At 33.7% G+C, this 19558-nt stretch overlaps 2 protein-coding genes and 2 long non-coding RNA genes across 4 annotated transcripts in view; 2 read left to right on the top strand and 2 right to left on the bottom strand.

The window, feature by feature from the left end:
• LOC123658738 (protein unc-13 homolog 4B) overlaps positions 1–19558 on the bottom strand; it is a 50822-nt gene that overhangs the window by 7688 nt on the left and 23576 nt on the right. Inside the window, exons 3-11 of the mRNA XM_045594082.1 lie at positions 13190–13457; positions 4209–4555; positions 4000–4047; positions 3754–3913; positions 2803–2982; positions 2122–2323; positions 1372–1804; positions 781–1038; positions 113–404 (exon numbers count right to left, since the gene is read on the bottom strand). Of these exons, the coding sequence (XP_045450038.1) occupies positions 113–404; positions 781–1038; positions 1372–1804; positions 2122–2323; positions 2803–2982; positions 3754–3913; positions 4000–4047; positions 4209–4555; positions 13190–13457 (2188 nt within the window). The remainder of the gene's footprint in view (positions 1–112; positions 405–780; positions 1039–1371; positions 1805–2121; positions 2324–2802; positions 2983–3753; positions 3914–3999; positions 4048–4208; positions 4556–13189; positions 13458–19558) is intronic.
• LOC123658741 lies at positions 2431–18865 on the top strand. Its single transcript, XR_006743926.1, has 3 exons — positions 2431–2441; positions 12235–12237; positions 18590–18865. It is a non-coding gene; the product is annotated as an uncharacterized LOC123658741 (long non-coding RNA).
• LOC123658742 lies at positions 5538–8441 on the top strand. Its single transcript, XR_006743927.1, has 2 exons — positions 5538–5750; positions 8256–8441. It is a non-coding gene; the product is annotated as an uncharacterized LOC123658742 (long non-coding RNA).
• Positions 15403–17415, bottom strand: LOC123658740 (succinate semialdehyde dehydrogenase). Its single transcript, XM_045594083.1, has one exon. It carries the CDS (start codon positions 17219–17221, stop codon positions 15704–15706), a length of 1518 nt encoding a protein of 505 aa, XP_045450039.1. The 5' UTR covers positions 17222–17415; the 3' UTR covers positions 15403–15703.

Genomic DNA, 19558 nt, shown 5'->3' with positions numbered 1-19558 from the left:
ATCTAGAGGTATAACATTTTTATGTGTGTGTTTGTGTGTGATTATTTATGACAAGACCAATAATGATTTGTGACAAGAACATCGATATTGAAATGCAAATAAAAATACTTACATCAATAATTTTTGCAACAAAAGTGTAGCATCCCTCGACATCTGGCCACGCCAATTGCTGCCAAAATATCTTTATCTGATAGAAAATGGCCAACGTATCTACTCCTGAACTGCTGTATTTCACATTAGAATCAACAGGCACTAAATTATCTAATTCAACGGCCTTGTCTATGCGCGTGAGAGCTTTGTAAGCCGCTATGTCCAGCCATTGAGCAACACCTCCGAAAAACCATCCGTGAAATTTGGAAATGCTATAGGAATGCCAATCTGTCTCATTTAGCCCTTGACCCAACCTGTAACATATGGAATAAACGTACTTATTAATTATTATTTTACAATTCAAACAAATGTTGTTTTTAAAACTATTAAATTAGGACACTAGGACAGAAAAACGACAAAAGTAATTAGTATGTAAAGTGTCCAATATTTACTATTTTTTTTCATAGGTGTTAACGATGTTATAATTACTCCAAATAACTTTAAAATGTATTATTTTTACATTTACTAAGCATTCTGTAAAATTTAAAAGTTAGTTTTTATGATCGGTTTTTTAAATAGTGATAATATTTGAATTTACATAGAAAACGAATTTGAATTATTTTATAGTATTTGACTCAAACATGTCAAGTTACTTAGGAGTATTTAAATGAAACGTAAAATATAACTTACGTCAAAAATCTCTGCAAAGCAAGATATAATTCGAACAATGTAGTGCCCATAGCGAGCGGTTCGGAACCCAGATCAGGTCCTCCTAGACCTGTTTCTCCATTAAGTCCACCAGCCAAATGTACGCTATTTGTTGATCCTTCGCTATATCGTAACCGTTTTAGACTCTTGCAGACTTGTATAACCTCTGGCTCCACTAAAGAAGCTATCTTATCTTCATAAACACCATACAGTGTTTTAGAATAAGGGAAAGTCATAACTCTGCAAATGAAACATATATATAGTAAATGTGTATAATATTTAAGTTGATATATTATTAACATCGTTTATTTAGGTAGGGCACAGCAGGAAATGTCCGGCTCAAAATCTGGACCAGCCCGACTGGGCAAGTACCTCGAACTTACAGAAGATCACAGGCAAACAATAATGTTATCAAGCATTGTTGTGTGCCTGTGAGTAAGGTGGCCAGAGCTCCTGGGGGGACTGGGGGTAGGATCGGCAACGCGCTTGCGATGTTTCTGGCGTCTTTAGGTTACGATAATCACTGAGTCACGCTTGTTTACCGATCTAGTTGTATAAAAAGATCATACTTACTCAACAAAAACTCTGTCAAAGTATTCAATAGCTCTTTGAAGATCGGACCTAACAAGTTGTATAACTCTAATTAAATGCTGCAGTCTCGACTCTTCCGTCTTGTCTTTACATTCATTATTATCGAGTATGTGAACAAACCAATCGGACGCGCCTTGTATAGCCGCCTGGTTTAAAACCTCTTGTATTGTTAGCTTACTCCCGTCATCTTTATCTCTTAACCAGCCGTATAAATTGACAGGAAACAGGTCTATAGACTCTGGTAAATCTAGCGATGATAACTTGTAAAGTATTTTCAAAACTTCTCGTAGCGTTTTCATGACGGTTTTATCTCCCGCTGTCTTCTTCCTTAACTTTCTGATGTGACTGAAACATGTTGGAAGCAATTTTTTTGCTCCATCCCAGAAGAGCTTAACATCCTCTTCGTTCACAAGACCTACATTTTTGAGTAAATATTAGAATAACTAATATTCAATAAAATAATTAGCTAGTCTAATCTAGCCTTAATAATACGAGTAAGTTAATTTGTAATCGAACATCTACACAAACGAAAATTTAACTCTTGCACTCTCATTTCCTTCTACATTTTCATTTCTTAAATTTATGTGTGTATTTATGAGTTTTGTGCATTAAAACCACAGAAAATAGACAGTAGAATTTATAGCGAAAACGGTATCAAAACCAAATTTCGAAATTTTGAGAAAAATACAAATATGCAAAAAATATAAAACTACCTTATAATTAAGAACTCACCAGATTGCAAGGGTTTGGTGATCTTGTCAAGCAGGCTGTTGAAGAGGGCAAAGCTAAGGGGATGGTCGGGGGTGACCGCGCAGAAGACGGTCCACTGGGCGAGATTATTATCTAGTTGGGATAGCCCACTCTGTGCTGCGTGCTGAGTTAGAATCCCTTCAGCCGCCGCGCTGAAGTTACCACACCACCAGTACGGAGCCACCTGAAAAAAGAAAAATATGTAGATATAACAGACCAAAACAAATAGATATAATCATTTACTAAAACATCTTTATCGAATTCAATCAGACTAAATTCTCTCGGAGAGCACGTTGATGCCGGTTGTTATCATAGGCACCTGATAGCGATCGTTATTTGTAGGAAACATATCCGCCAATCCGCATTGGAGAGCATCCTGGTAAGTTAAGCTTCGAGCCTTCTCCTACGGGTAAAGAAGTTTATGCGCAGCCGTGGGATGTTACAGGCTGAATCAGTCAAATAAAAATTTGTGGAAATTTTGCGACGTCGACATACATTGAAGTAAAAAAGGACAGGAAGAGTTACGGTTCTTCACTAAATTACGTCTAAAAAGTTTCCCCTTTGCAAAAAGAAAAATAATTTTATTTGATCGCTTTTTTCACAAAACTGCACTAAAAGACTGTTTCATTCGAAGACATAACAATTTCAAGTAAGTTTGCATACCTTAGAGCTTTCTAGCTCATGCAAAAGAAGTATCCTCAATAGATGCCTATGTTCTTGAGCTGCCACCTGTGAGTTCTTCTCTGACGAGAAATTGAAACGTACTTTTAATACACCTTGACGACGTAATTTGCTCTTTTTGCTTAAATTTAGCCACATGATCATACCACCCGCAGGAATCGACTGAAAAGAAAAATATTCATTATTATTTTGATTTATTAATTTCCCACGCATCGAAATTCTAAAATTAAATGCAACAAAGTTTAGACAAAATTTCAAGATAGTTTACGTAAAATCTGCACAGTATAACCTTAACTCGGTTAGCTACTAACTCATTTATGGAAATTTTCAAACATTAGTTTCAAAGCCTTTTAAAATAGCTACAGTTTAGTGTTTAAATATAATTTTCCAATACAGCAAGAGCAGCGCGTGACCGAAATCAAAACAAATTATAATAATTACCATTAAATATCTAACTTACACTAATACATGTAGAAATAATTAGATTTTTTTAATGAAATTAACCTCAATAAAACGTCACATTAAATTATTGCGAAAAGATAATATGCTAAACAAAAACCAACCAGACCACTATCGTTAAATATCAACCAATTTTCGAGTAAGTGTTAATAATTTATGGAATCGGTTTTCCCTTTATGACACAGGATATATGTAAGTTCAAATAGTTATTGACTTCAAAGTATTTACTAAGGCGGTGATCCCCAACCTACGTTTTTTATTTACTTATTCATTTTATATAAATCGTCAAAACCAGGAAAATGACGTCATTCCAATGTAAATGACATTCTAACTGAATTCACATATATTTAAAGGGATAGGAATATAACTTTACGTAGATTTTTTTTTTAAATTACTTATGGTTTGAAATGTTCAATAACAACTTTCAAGAAGTGTATTATTATAAGAAATGCCAAATAAACGATAGGTACACACTTTGAGCGATATATTCGCCGTGCCAATCAGCTCGTTGTCATGTTTTCCTGTTGAAGCTGTGATAGCTATTTCTTTCATAAGTTTCCGAAGACCCTTAACGCCTTTCACTTCAAATATTTTGGTCATTTTCTCTTTGACTGTCTCCGCAGGATCAAAGTCCCTATAAAGTGGAGCAAGCAAGGTCAAATTACTACCACATTTTTAATTAAAAATCAAGAAACTATTTCAAGATTCCTTTAAACTTACCAAACTTCCAAACAAAGTGAATCTTCATGAAGGCTGCCGGGAATAGGTCTGCAAAAACAAACATTGTATTTATCGCCTTGTCTAATAAACACTTGATTGTACATCCAACTAACATTTACGTTCTTATTAACTGACGCTTCCAATATTCAACACACGTTCGACAATCCGAAGTACAAATTAATTTAAAACTATTTCCTAATACTACTTACAATGAAAAATGTTCCTCCCAAACAGGATTAAGGGTTCCCGATTTAACAGACGTATTATATCTATGAGCAGTATTGGACATGAGATAAATTGTTACGAAAGGATCGCTAAGACCGGTAGGATCTTTCGGGACGAGATCTTTTCCCTCAATTATTTCTACGTTCAACATCAGCTCTGGAGGTTCCTTGGCCTCTGCTTGTGTTAGGAGTTCTGTGTGCTTGTCATTTGACATTTTGAATGCTTCTTGGACGTAGGACAGCATTGCTTGTTGTCCCACTTCACATCCTATGTCACATCCGCCGACATTGTGTAAAATTTCGTATAATATTTCTAAATATAATTCATCAACCTAGAACAAATATTATTTTTAAGCACATACTCCAATACACAATAACTTTATTAGATAAAAAAATGTACCACAAAATTAATACTTAATTAACAATATATTTCTCAATCTATTGTATACCAAAGTATTAAATCCAGTTTAGGAACATAAAGTGCTTCTAAAGGAAATAAAAAGCGCTTGACCTACTTTTATAATTTAAACAACATCGATTTTCGACAGCAGCTTCATAAATAGACTTAAGTTCTACAGGAAACAATTTAGAAAAATGCACTATTCTCAGTAGGTTAATCTTGAATCATCGTAATAAAAAAAATATATAATAAATTATATAAAAAAGAAGTAAACCCTGAGAGAACTGATAAATAAATCACTGTTTTAATAAAGAATTCACACAGGAAAAGTAAGATGGTCATATAATTAAATATCTTAAATATGTAAACAATTAAACGTACGGATGAATCGTAGTAATATCGTAATTTCATGAAACAGGAACTCCACACAATTTATCCTTCCACAGTCCTACCTCACACTGTACTCAGGGGACTCTTTCAAAGAGCGCATTGTATTTGTGTATCCGCGTTCGTTACCAAGACACATGCAATATAACGATTATACGGCCACGTTCAAATGTCATGTCAGCGAAGTTCTACTACAATATTTATCCTGTATTTATATAAAGCAGGGTTTCTGCGCCGTCGTAGAAATAATATTGATCTGATTGAAGAAGCTAGTGTTTTCAATAAACTGCTTTAACGGCTACTAATAAACTGTGTTTGTTTTATGCAACTGTTTTGAATTAACCCATCTTTTATATTAACAAACAACAAACCTCTGTTCAGACAGCAAACTCCTGTTTGTTCTTTTGCAAATACACATATGAATTCGTTACGTCTGCATTATCACAAAAAAAAAATATAGAAAATTAAGCTCAATTTTTGGCAATGAACACCTACTTAAAACTCAAACACTTTTTATTTTTAACTCTGAAGTCATTTGTGAATGTCTCTCAGTCTCTTAAAGACAAAAAATACTGACTAATGCTCTTTGTCGGCAGTGCGAATAAATTTCCATCATATTAGCAAATGCACAAAAACTGGAGTATACATATATTTTTGTAATAGCCCTATTCAACTAGATGCTACTATAATTACGTGATACACAGAAAAAGTCTCAGCCACTTTCAATCTGCTATTTTACGGTAAGTTTTATACGTTTATCCAGTACACTAAGTTAAATAAGCGAACAATTTAACATACAGTCATGGACTGAATAAGCATGCTAGTCTGCCGCTCAAGTAGCTCCTTCTTCACACCTCTGAACTTAGTCCTCAGAGTACCCATTCCATTCATGTTCTCTCACTTTTCACTCACACATCTAGTTAACAACACGTTACGATTAACGTAACATTTGAATCTATAAAACGTCCGAGATAAGTCCGATCGAGTCTTAACTACGCTCGAGTCCGGCCGGGACTCAGGAATCGAGCCGATCCACCGCCAGATTCTATTTTCGCAAGGCGCTACCATCGGAGACGAATGTGAACTTAACTAAATAATAAAAATTATAGACACTTTATTTTTAATTCTCTCTTAGACGACATAATTTCATACAAAAAATGTCAATAACCTTTGAAATTCGTCCATTTTTTATATATATCAGCTAGCGACACACCCCGGTTTCGCACGGTTGCAAAAACTATCAGTGTTCCTCTACTATATTATCCATGTATTATAACATATAATCCTTTCTATAGAATCACTCTACTGACTAAAGAAAACTGCATCAAAATCCCTTGCGTGGTTTTAAAGATCTAAGCATACAGACAGCGGGAAGCGACTTTGTTTTATACTACGTATAATCACTGTTTTACAAAAATCTTTCTTTTATCCTTATCAGCTCGTACATAACTAACCAAAGTGCGGCTTACAATATCCGCCTATTTAAATATCCTACATCACTTCGTAATGGTTTTACTAATGGAAAATTAGATTTATGTATACTTATGTGATCTATTACGTGAAAATCTATAAAGCAGTACATTAGGTGAAGGTTTACGATCCATTGCAATAAAAATTATGACTACACTTGAAATTTTCTTATGATATTTGTTTTTTATTTCTACACATCGCGTCAAAAATAACAGAAATCGTTTTTTAACCGCGATGATTTACCAGATTTCCTCATAAACTTTTATTATTTATCCATAATGTAGTCCCAGTTTTAAAACATTTTTGGGATACCTTCTACTTTTCAGTAAAATCTATAAACTAATCTAAGAATTTATATCATCGGTAGGTGGGTAAAAATTCTTTTCGTATTTTCTACTAAAAAGTCGAAATAAAATCGTTTTGATTGTATTGTTTGTAACTGGACGGTTAAGATACCATGAGAAAGTAACATTTTAAAATTGAAATTAAAAATTTAAAAAAAGTTCCCGCCACTTTTCATATATTTTCTGTCCGCCAAAATGGGTGAATCCAAAGAAAATATGCAGGACATTTTAAAATTTTAGGTACTTAAAGTAAAAGTAAAAGAGAAAAAAGCGAATCAAGCCGTGAAAATTTTTTTGTTAAGTTTATGGACGTAATGCAGTGTCGGTAAGAGTAGCACAAAATTGGTTTAAGCGTTTTCAGTCAGGAAATTTTGATTAAAAGTTGCTTTTCGCTCTAGTCACCCAGTTACGGGAAAACGTGACGACATTTAAGTAGATGCCATATAGCTGAAGATTTGAGACTTGGCCATAAAACAGTTTCTACCCATTAGAAAAATAGCTATATAAAAAAGCTCGATATGTGAGTGTCACATGAACTCACTGAAAGAAACCTAATGGACCGTGTACTCATTTGCGTTTCGTTCTTAAGACGTAACTATATCGAACCATTTTTGAAGGGATTGATCACTGGTGACGAAAAGTGGATCCCTACGATAAGAATATATGAAAAAGGTCGTGGTCAAAAGTGGTTAAGCTGCACGCGAATTAAGGTGATGTTGTGGATATGGTGGAATTGGAAGGAAGAAGGGCATCATTTATTATGAGCTTTTAGCGCTGGACAAAACCATCAGTTCGGGTTTCTACTGTCAATACCTGATGAGACTTAAGCAAGAAATCAAAAATAAGCGACCAGACTTTATCAACAAAAAAGGTATCGTCTTTCATGCCCGAAAATGCCCGACCACATACATATTTACGGGCGACTAGCCCGTTGGCGCAGTTGGTAGTGACCCTGCTTTCTGCTCCGAGGGTTGTGGGTTCGATTCCCACCCCGAGTCTGGGTGTAATATAAATATTTATTTATATATTTATATATGTATTATTTATAAGTATGTTTATCCAAAAAAAATGTAGCTATATACCAGTCGGCTGTTACCTATAACACAAGCATTAAGTTGCTTACTTTAGGAACAGACGACCGTGTGTGTATTGTGTAAATATTTATTTATTTATTTATTTATATTTAGCCACTCAACAAAAATTGAGAGAGTTTGACTGAGAAGTTCACCATATAGCCCCGGTCTTGTACCCTCAAATTTATGTCTGTTTCGGTCTCTTCAGAATTATTTAGTTAGTCTAAAGATAACATCAAGAGAGGACTGTCAAACTACTTGTCGCGGTTTTTTAAGAAACAAATACCAACTATTTTAATATTTACTAAGAAATTAGTATCACATTATTACTTATTGTTTTAAATGTTCATTTATTCAGATTAATTTCTTCCAACGGTGCCAAAGTAGCACAGAATATTTCGCCGACACAACGTAGAACAGGGACGACATGATATCTTTCGTGTAAGATATTCACTTTTATTGATGATTGACCAGCCACTTTACGAAACAAGTGACGATTTATAATACGTAATCAATAAATATAAATACAAACTTGTTTCTTTTTAAAAGAGCATGGTTATTCTAAGTTTCTTACTAACAAGTAGTCGAGATTTCATAGTGCAGATCTATTGTATGAACCGGATAGTTTATTTAGATTTTCCGGCGGAAGCCACTGCGTTATGTGCACTAACTTCACCTCTTCTTGATCTTTGAGTTTTAGTAACTACCAACTTTTTCTTAGAAAAGAACATTTAATAATTTTATAATTTAATATAAGTTTACATTACAGATTATTATTATTTACATTTTACATTATTTTTTTTTTTTATTTTACTATGTCTAGCAGTATACTGCAATAGGCTGAACTGATGATGATGAACTGATTACATTACAGAAAAATCTTCATAACGTCAACTTTCGCTTTGTTCCAACTTTCCAGAGACTTAAATAAAAATTGAGATGTTTACAAAGCTACAGATTAGTTTAAAACCATAACTTTATCACTTGAACGAGTTGTTTATATCAGTAAATATATCGCTGTCCCCGGGCAATAAAGCGGTAATATCAAAAATCAAATTTTACAGGAGAAATAAAGGAAGCTAATTTGTTTATAGTGCAGTGTACAGTGATCCAAAACAGACGTTCAATATGTCAAATGAAAGCTATTTTTTTTACCAATTTAAGTTTTTAAAAATAATTTTTTAAAAACAAATCGTATAATTTTTAATGAAATAATTAAAAAAATGTATAATACAATTCATAGATGATACTATTTTAATTGCAAGATCATTAACAATTACTGTAAAGATGTTCACCGGTTTTTTGTATTCTTAGAGTAATGCAATAATACATAGCTTAGTCGTAAGAGAATTATCCATGCAATAAAACGGTTATTGTCATTTATTCTAACGAAATATTAATAAAAAAAAAAACTGAAAAAAATAAGAGTGATAGATTGATACTCAGAGAAGCCAAAAATTAAATAACATTAAAAAGGGTGTAACCGGCGTATACCGCTTTATTGCCCGGGGCCAGCGATATGTAAACTGTGTCATGCATTTTTGCTTTTACTTTCAAACCTGAATATGAAATCATAAGATTTCCTATAAAATTATTAACGCAAATTGTCTATAGAACTCGGGATACATTCATGACATACAAAATAGTTCAAAAGGTGTTCTTTGAAATCTACATAGAGAATTTATTACGAAGAAAACCAGACCAGCTTATTATCTAGAAATTCACCAGATCAAATTGAAAACATATTAAACGCTTATCAAAACAGATGCAAATATTCAATTCTAGGTATAGACTGAAATGCAGGCCTATGGATAAACTAAACATCCAAATAATGCTATTGTTAGTTGATCATATTCGCCGTTTTACTTTTTATATTATTAATATAAATTTAATTAGAGTATATAATCGAACTTAGACTATATTTACAAGAGAAACAAACAAAAGAGATACGCGTAAAGTTATTTCCCGAGAATTTTTTTCAAAACAGTGACACATATTCGCAACGTTACAAAATCTAAATTTAACATAACTTGTGATGCAGACATACCAAATCAAAGAATAAAGTCCAAGATTTTAAAGCACAAAAACAATTCAAGTACTTGAGATATAACTTTCTAATGATAATCTAATTAGCAATGGTACACATATTATAATGACCCTAACCTAATGACCGACTCACGTCAGTAATGAGCACTCATTGATAAGTGTAAGCATATATACATTATATATCTATCCATAGAAATTATTTATTTTTAGAAACTTAGTTGAATTAAATTTCTTGTAGAATTGCATTTCTCAAACAGGTTAATTCGACACAACCTTGGCGTTGTAGTTGACAAAATAAATCATGGTTATAAGATTTGGCGCGACGCCATAGCTGGGGTATTGTGCGTCTGCGCTTACACTGTCAGTATATGGAACATCTATCATGGCCACGGTATATTTTTAAAATGGGCAATGGGCGTATCTGCACGCATTTGCATACCATGTACACTTCATGGCCATATCGTTATACTAACATGTTTAATCGATTGTTTTTTTTTTTCAATTTTTCTAAAACAATATATAATAAATACATCGAAGCGTGAATCGATACTAGATAGGTATCCGATATATATACCTATCTATGCCTTTTCATTGCATCTGAATTACTTCAGTACTACATATCTAATCCACTGAAGTAAATGAAATTATAAGTAATTACAAAAATATAATAAATAAATAAGAATACTCATAGCACACTATACCTAACACATACACACATACACATACATACGCACATACTATACCTACCTACATACATACTATACATTAAGTAAATAATTGTGTTTGCTCGCAAACGAAAAAAAAACCGACTTCAATTACATCGACAAGTAATACAACGTAGATCGACGAAAATAAATAGTTAAGCAACTCTACGCGTTATCAAAGATTACTCAAAAAGTAGTTATCAGATCTCAATAAAATTTAAATGTGACCACATGATAAACATCATCTTTCGATTAAATTAAAAATTATCAAAATCGGTACACCCAGTAAAAAGTTATTGCGGATTTTCGAGAGTTTTCCTCGATTTCTCTGGGATCCCATCATCAGATCCTGGTTTCCTTATCATGGTACCAAACAAGGGATATCCCCTTTCTAACAAAAAATGAATTATCAAAATCGGTACATCTAGTAGAGAGTTATGCGGTATAATACAACGTAGGTCGACGAAAAAAGCGTCAAGTAAAAACGCATTATTAGATATAACTCGAAAAGTAGTTCTTAGATCTCAAATCAATTTAAATGGGACCAATTCACACACACCACCTTTCGATTAAAACAAAATTTGTCGAAATCGGTCTACCCGGTCAAAAGTTCTGATGTAACATAATAAATACAGTCGAATTGAGAACCTCCTCCTTTTTTGGAAGTCGGTTAAAAAGTAACGAGTCCTACATTAATTTAATTTTGAAGTAATATAATTTAAACTAAGTACCAGATAGTTAAGTTGGAGGAGTGCCAATATTACACGTAACATGCTTATAGCGACATGCCTTAAAATTTGAAACGCGACACAATTCCTAAAATACTCATATTCCAATGTCTAGTTCAAATGAAAGTAAAACGGTAGAAACGACTGACCGACATCCGTTCAAGGAGATATAAACACCAATTAATGATTGCTACACAGCAACGCTCTTGCAACTCTATAAAAGATAAACAATTTTTCAAGACGTTAAGATACCTAAGGTATTTTACGAATATCTCCTAGAGAAGCACATTAGAAGTTGATATGATTATTATTTTAATGCAAAGTACTAGATCGTTCAATAAGTCCCGAGACTAACCTGGAAATGGCGCATATATTAAAAACTCTTTTGATTTTTAAAAAGTACTGGCTATCAATACTAGAATATGTGTCAAATTTTTAAAAATGGAACAATAAAATTATTGATTTTGAAACATTTAAGTGACGCTACGGTTGTAATTTCGATACAATAGAAAAAAACGAGTTTCGCGTGTTGATAAAACATTGTTTTTTAATGGGAAAAAATACCGTTGAAGCACAGCAATGGCTTATAAAATGTTATGCAGGATCAGCTCCCTCTAAAGCAACCATTTGTCGGTGGTATGCCGACTTCAAACGCGGTCGCATGGACACCAATGATGGGGAACGCTCAGGTCGTCCAAATGAAGCAGTGACTCAACAAAATATTAACCAAGTCCTCAAAATCGTATTGGAAGATCGGAAGGTAAAAGTGCGAGAGATAGCCGAGATAGTGAAGATTTCAGCTGGTAGTGTTTTCACTATTTTACATAAAAATTTGGCCATGAAAAAGTTTTTTTCTAAGTGGGTGCCGCGTTTGCTTACAACTAATCAAAAGGAACAACGTATCAATGATTCAGAGCGATGTTTGGCGCTGATGAATCATAATAAAAAGGATTTTTTACGTCGGTGTGTAACAATGGATGAAACCTGGATATACCATTTCACTCCGGAATCCAATCGGCAGGCAGCGGAGTGGAGAGCGGCTGGTGAAAGCCGCCCGAAGCGTCCAAAGACTCAGAAATCGGCCTTACCGGCCGGGCGCGGAGGGAGGGCAGCCCTCGCCCGCCGTGCGAAAGCGCCTCCGCGGCACAAAAAAAACACTCTAGGGGTAGGACAGACTCAAAACTTTAACCATGGATATCTCCATAACCATGGGGTTCCGAGGTGTGACAGTGGTACCAGGGGTAGCGTTCCCCACCCTCTCCCCCCCCCCCCATTCCCCCACGGTCCCGAAATTCGGTTTTACCTAATCTAAAGCTTTACCGAATAAAAATTAATTTTATAAAAAAGACCTTTTTTTAGTACTTAGTCTCGGGACTTATTGAACCACGTGTTACTAGAAATGCCTAACAGAACCATCTACCTGTTATTGTTAATTTAAGGAGTATTCAATTTACAATTATTCAATGAATTTTTTTATTTAAAAATATTTTTTTTATCTACACTGTAGATTCTACAGAATTCGAATAAAACTAACTACTTCTATAAAATACTAGCTGTAACCCGCGGTTCGCACGTGTTAGTTTGAAAAAAAATAACTTACAGCTTTAATTTATCTAACAATGAAAGAATTTTTTAGATCGGACCAGTAGTTCCTGAGATTAGCGCGTTCAAACAAACAAACAAACAAAGTCTTTAGCTTTATAATATAGATTTCATTATTTTTAATTATTTTTTTCATTTTGCTTGTATTTTTCATTAATTTTGTGGTAACGAAAGCGGAAAGAATCACAAAGCAAAAAAGACAAAATACTTACATTCCAACCAACAGCTTCAACATAAAAGTCCACTTTTTCTGGGTCTTCAGGCTCCGAGTCGGTGTCAAGTAACGTTTCATTGCCACTATCTGAGTCGCGTGTGACAATTCGACTCTCAGAGACTTCCGTCACTACTTTTTCTCCGTCTTGCTCTTCAACTTCTTTCAACGGAGCTAAGGGTGTAGATTCTTCGAGCGCAGCTTTCTGAGAAGCTTGCTTCAAAATTGATCCAAACTTTTCAAAGAAACTGTCGTCGACTTCTTGTATTCTGAAACCAAGTTGTTTTAATTAGATGAGCAAATAAATATTGTTATTTATTTTGAACTGTACAGACAATAAAAATGTAGCTTTGAATATCAACATCCATATCTTGTTCCTAAAAACTTTGTCTAAAATTTGAATTGATTTAATGAATCAGAAGATACGCACCTACAACAATATGTGCTCTTTTAAACACAGAAATATATGTATAGAATAAATTATATTCTTACAACACCTACATGATTACAAATCCGTGTGTGACCACAAAAAAAGTTACTTCTTTAGCTCCATGTATATTCAGTATGTATATATTAAAAATTCAAATTATGAGAAAGAGCAAAAGATTAAGAAGTAATATACGAAACGTAACTCTCTTTCTATCTTCACTAACTTATATCTCCCTCTCAACATCCGTTCGCCTCGCCCGATCACACTTTTTGAAACGCTCTCGTCACGCATTCACCAGCTTACTCCCTTAATCAAGTCAGCGTAAAAACGTACAAAGTTCTACTTCAATAATTGTGTTTGTAGGCAAACGAAGAAAAACCGACTTCAATTATATCGACAAGTAATACAACGTAGGTAGACGAAAAAATAGTAAAGTAAATACGCATTAACAAAGATGACTCCAAAACTTGTAATTAGATCTCGATGAAATTTAAATGTGACCACATGATAAACATCGGCTTTCGATTAAATTAAAAATCATCAAAATCGGTACACCTAGTAAAAAGTTATGCGGATTTTCGAGAGTTTCCCTCGATTTCTAAGTGATCCCATCATCAGAACCTGGTTTCCTCATCATCGTCCCAAACTAGGGATATCTCCTTTCCAACAAAAAAAGAATTATCAAAATCAGTTCATAAACGACGGAGTTATCCCCGAACATACATTAAAATATATATATATATATATACGGTCGAATTGAGTAACCTGCTCCTTTTTTGAAGTCGGTTAAAAATTCGATTTTATAAGGTGTTTTCCGTTCTCAATTTATATGTATTTTACACTATCAAACCAAAACTAGTTAAGCAAATCAGTTCAGTCACCTCAAAAAATTGATGTATAAACTTACAAGTGTTTACTTGCAAACGAAAACAAACCTACTTCAATTATAGACAAGTAATACGACGTAGGTAGTCGATAAAACAGTCACTTAAATACTTATTACTACGAATAACTCAAAAAGCACTCGTCAGATCTCGATCAAATTTTATTGGGACCACATGATAAGCACTAGCTTTGGGTAAAAAAAATGACGTATTAAATTTCTTATTTTTTTGTAGAATTGCTAGTTCCACTAACTGACTGATATCTATCTTATCTTAAATAATGAGAATTTATATATCTCAAAATAAGTACACATAGAAAAAAGAATATATATCTTTACAAAGAAACATAGATCATCCTGTTTTTTAAAGTTGGAATAGTCAAGTTAAAAAAATGTTTGTACACTAACCAATTAATAGCTTTAACACCTCATTCACTTAGTCATCTCATTTGTTTTTTCAATAATTTAGTAACACCTAAACAAAAGTTTTTACGATTAATCATTTAATATTCCTTAGATGTCACCATAACAATGTAAAATTGTGTATTGAGAATATTAATGGCCACATTATAACACTAAACATAAAGACATAGTTTAAAATATGTTGACTGTTAAATCATTAATCATAAGTGTCTCTTATACATCTCATAAATTTTGTAGTGGATGTATAAATGTAATAGTATTTCATTTGTAAAACCTTTTATAGAGCATTTAAAAATAAAGAAGATTTATGTCATTATTTTATTTTATTTATTCATATACAATTAAAAACACATATATTTAAATCAAATTTTAATATTAATAATAAACTAACAAAAAGATATAAATTTTCCCCACAGTAAATAAGATAATTATATTATACACTATATACATTATTATTATATTTAAAAAAAAAATTAAATGCAAATTCATAAATAATTAGTATTCAAAGTTTTCACATATTTACATTTATTATTTAACTTAACATTTATTGCAAAATCTTATGATACAGATCTGATAAAACTATTCTAAAATCACATTTTATGGAAGACTGGAATGATTTTTTATACATTAACAGTAATAACAAGAAACGGACTTTTTGATAATATATAAGATTTCATAATCAAATTTTAGTAACTTTAAAATAAAATATTAACACACCTTTTTTTTAAAACCAAAGTCAAGAATCAATAGTAACATTTTTAGGCTCGTCAATTAAGCATTTATTTATCCAAAGCGGAAAATAAAGTATATTTTATATCTGTGTACTCCTCTACACCATGTTTGCTGCCCTCTCTGCCAATACCAGACTCCTTGATACCACCAAATGCCGGTTCTGCTGCTGATAATATACCATCATTGATAGCGACCATGCCAAAGTCTAACTGACGAGACATTCTAAAAGCCTGACCGAGATCCTTCGTGAAAACATAGGATCCTAGGCCATTTCTTGTGCTGTTAGCAATTTCAAGTACCTCATGTTCAGTTTCAAACTTATGACACACAGCAACTGGTCCAAAGATTTCTTCACTGTATATTTTCATATCTGGTTTTACATCTGTAAGGATAGTAGACTCATAAAATTTATTGCCTACTTCTGGGGCAGGTTTACCTCCAATAACAGCTTTTGCACCTTTAGAAAGTGCATCTTCAACTAAACCAGTAACCTTTTTAGTTTGTTCTGTGTTAATCAATGGTCCACATGTTACACCCTCTTTTATACCAGGACCCATTATACAACTCTTTGCAATTTTGTTCTTAAATGCTTGTATAAATTTATCAAAAACATCTTTATGTATTAAAAATCTATTAGCACCAACACATGCTTGTCCATTATTTCTGAATTTAGCAAGCATAGCGTGTTCCACTGCATATTCAATATCAGCACTTGGAAATACTATGAATGGTGCATTGCCACCTAATTCGAGGCTAACTCTTTTTATCCCTTTAGATGCCATTCCGTAAAGAAGTTTTCCTACATGAGTTGAGCCAGTGAAGGAAATACATCCTACATTAGGATCTTCACATAAAACTTTTCCCACAGCAGGAGCATTTTTTCTACTACATGTTACAACGTTGATCACACCTTTGGGTACGCCCGCTTCCTCTGCTAGTTGAGCTGCAGCCAGAGCAGTCAAGGGGGTATCTTCAGCTGGTTTAATGACACACGTACATCCAGCTGCTAGTAAAGCGCCTACCTTTCGAGTAATCATAGCAAATGGAAAATTCCAAGGCGTAATAACTGAAACAACACCCAATGGTTGTCTCGTCAACATTATTGTCTTGTTAGGCCATGGGCTCGGAACAATTTCTCCATTGATATGTCGAGCAGTATCTGCAAACCATTCTAGAAATGAATTTCCGTAAGCAATTTCTCCTTTAGACTCAGCCAAAGGCTTTCCTGCTTCAGCAGTTATAATGTGTGCGAGACTATCTGTGTTCTTTGCACATAAATCATACCATTTTCGTAATATATAAGATCTCTCTTTTGCGGTTGTGTCTTTCCAAGTTTTAAAAGCATTTGCAGCAACGTCGACTGCAATTTTAGCATCGACAGCATCCATATCAGGAACTTCGGTGATAATTTGGTCATCCGCCGGATTAAATACAGGAAACACTTCCTTGCTGGCCGCAATCACCCATTGTCCATTAATATAGGCATTTTTATGTAATAAATGTAAGTGGCGACTTCCGCTTAAAAATAAGCTGCTCTTATTCAATAAGCCGACATGTAAAGCCATTGTCAAAAAATATATTCAATCGACTCGAACGAAACAAAATGTCCTCCGATAACAAAATGTTTTATGTAACACTATCACTATAACGGTTGATAAGTTCCACAATAAAACACAAAAATATGTTCTTAAAACTAGTACTCTTGCTATGTTAAACTGATTTTACGTAAGTCACTACTTGATCAATGCTAAATTACAGCCGGAACATTTTGACAGCTTTAGTATTTGACAACCTAGAGCAGTGTTGCCAATCTACAAAATTGTATGTCTCTCGACAATTAATATAATTCCGCTAGCTAATATTAGTTACTGATATTTATTTTTATTAAAAATTCACTAGATCACTACACTTGCCTATATATTGAATATAGAAAGCCTTAATGGCTTCTCTACATTTTGGGTCACTATAGTGAGCATAGATCAACGTGTGGAGGTCATTATAGTGATGTCAGGTGGTAAACTACTACGTCCTCCATACATTGATCCATCATATTCAGCCATTGTTTTTGTCATTGTGATTTAAAAAAATTACTACTGCGTAAATTTATGATAATCAAAGTGATTATCACCGAGCTGCGTTTACAGCTTTACTTAAATTGAACTATGCAATGATCAAATTTTGTATAGCGTAAAAACTCAGAATATAAACAAACTTATCCTTAAATTTCTAAACAAAGTTTTACAATCCTTTTCTTCTATTTCTTGTTGTGGTACAATAAGAGAAATTACTGCTAAATCTAGTGCTGACTCAGTTTAATATTTGACTTCTTTTCTAGTTTTTTTTTTTTTTTTTATGTTCCATCGCCAAATCTATTAATCTGGTATGAATAACATTATGATTTAAAATATATATCATTGTTTTTTTTATATCACTAGTTCGGCAAACAAGCTTCTCGCCTGATGGTAAGAGATTATCGTAGCCTATAGACGCCTGCAAGGCTGCAACACCAGAAGTAATGCAAGCGCGTTGCCCACCCAATTGTAACGATGGTAAGAGATTATCGTAGCCTATAGTCGCCTGCAAGGCTGCAACACCAGAAGCATTGCAATCGCGTTGCCGACCCAATTGTAACGTATATTTTTATTCTGCGTTCATTCTCTTAACAATTATTTCGTTTCATCGAATTATTATTCTTCATTGCTAGGCGTTCGCGTGTTTCGTGTGACGTAGGGCTGCGTAAGCAGTCGTTGGTGGGGTTCGCGGTGGATTAGGCTCAGCACTATATATATAGCACTGGTGCTGTGTGGCTCCTTTCTTTTCCTTTGTCTTCAGCCTCGGTCAGGTTCAGGGTGCGATTTTGTTGGGGTCCTTGGCGTGGCGGACACGTGCGGTGCCATTGTTGCCGGTGATACCACGTAGCAGGATTTTGTGAGTTGGCTGCTAGAACCCCAACATTTACGATAAAGAATTGCTCAACCTCTTCGGATCAGCATCGGGATTCTTCCCTCTGGCCGAGCAACATTTTTTTTAACCCCGGCTGACATCGTGATAGAGATGGTGTCGTGGAGATGGACAAATGAACTCGAGAGACTCGGGTTGTGTTAAACTCGTTCATTTAATCCATAAAAGGAAGATAATGTTGTTTGTTCATTCAAATTTGTATTAAGCTTAAAATTGTGTTTCCTTGTATTAAATTACTTCCTACATTAGTCTAATTTAATTTTGTTCTCCAATCCAATCTGAACGCTAACTTTTTTTTTAAATATATATTTACCTCTCTGTGATTTAGTTCGTCGCGTTAAAAAAAGAATTAATATTCTCTTATTCTATCTCTTTTAATTTAATTACATTTACATATATTTATTACATATTTTTTTAACGCGCGACATCTTTATTTAAAGTTTAATCTAGAAATTAGGTGGATTAAGCATGAACTTTATTGACCGCACTAACAATTAGCCCTGGTGCATTGACCTTTAATATTATATTGCCATCTGCATCTCAGTTCAGTTTCATTCAAATTTAAGAATTATTTGTGAAACAGAAAATTTTTAATTTAACTTTTAAACATATATCTATCTACAATTTTTTTCTATACCTTGATGTTCACTTTTTTAACCGACTAAAAAAGGACGAGGTTACTCAATTAGAGCGCATATATATTTTAATGTATGTTCGGGAATAACTTCGTCGCTTATGAACAGATTTTGATAATTCTTTTTTGTTGGAAAGAAGATATGTCAAGGGTGGTGCCGTGATAAGGAAACCAGGATCTGATGATGGAATCCCAGAGGAATCGAGGGAAGCCCTCGAAAATCGTAATGACGTCTAGTGCATTTGTTAATTTTTTTCGTCTACTTACGTTTTATTACTTGTCGATGTAACTGAAGTCGGTTTTTTTT

Source organism: Melitaea cinxia, chromosome 12, assembly GCF_905220565.1.
Source record: "Melitaea cinxia chromosome 12, ilMelCinx1.1, whole genome shotgun sequence".
NCBI lineage: Eukaryota > Metazoa > Arthropoda > Insecta > Lepidoptera > Nymphalidae > Melitaea > Melitaea cinxia.
This window is presented reverse-complemented; position numbering and strand designations above follow the sequence as displayed.

Excerpts from the sequence above, each read along its gene's own strand:
- LOC123658740 (XM_045594083.1), bottom strand. The coding sequence starts at position 17,221 with ATGGCTTTACATGTCGGCTTATTGAATAAGAGCAGCTTATTTTTAAGC.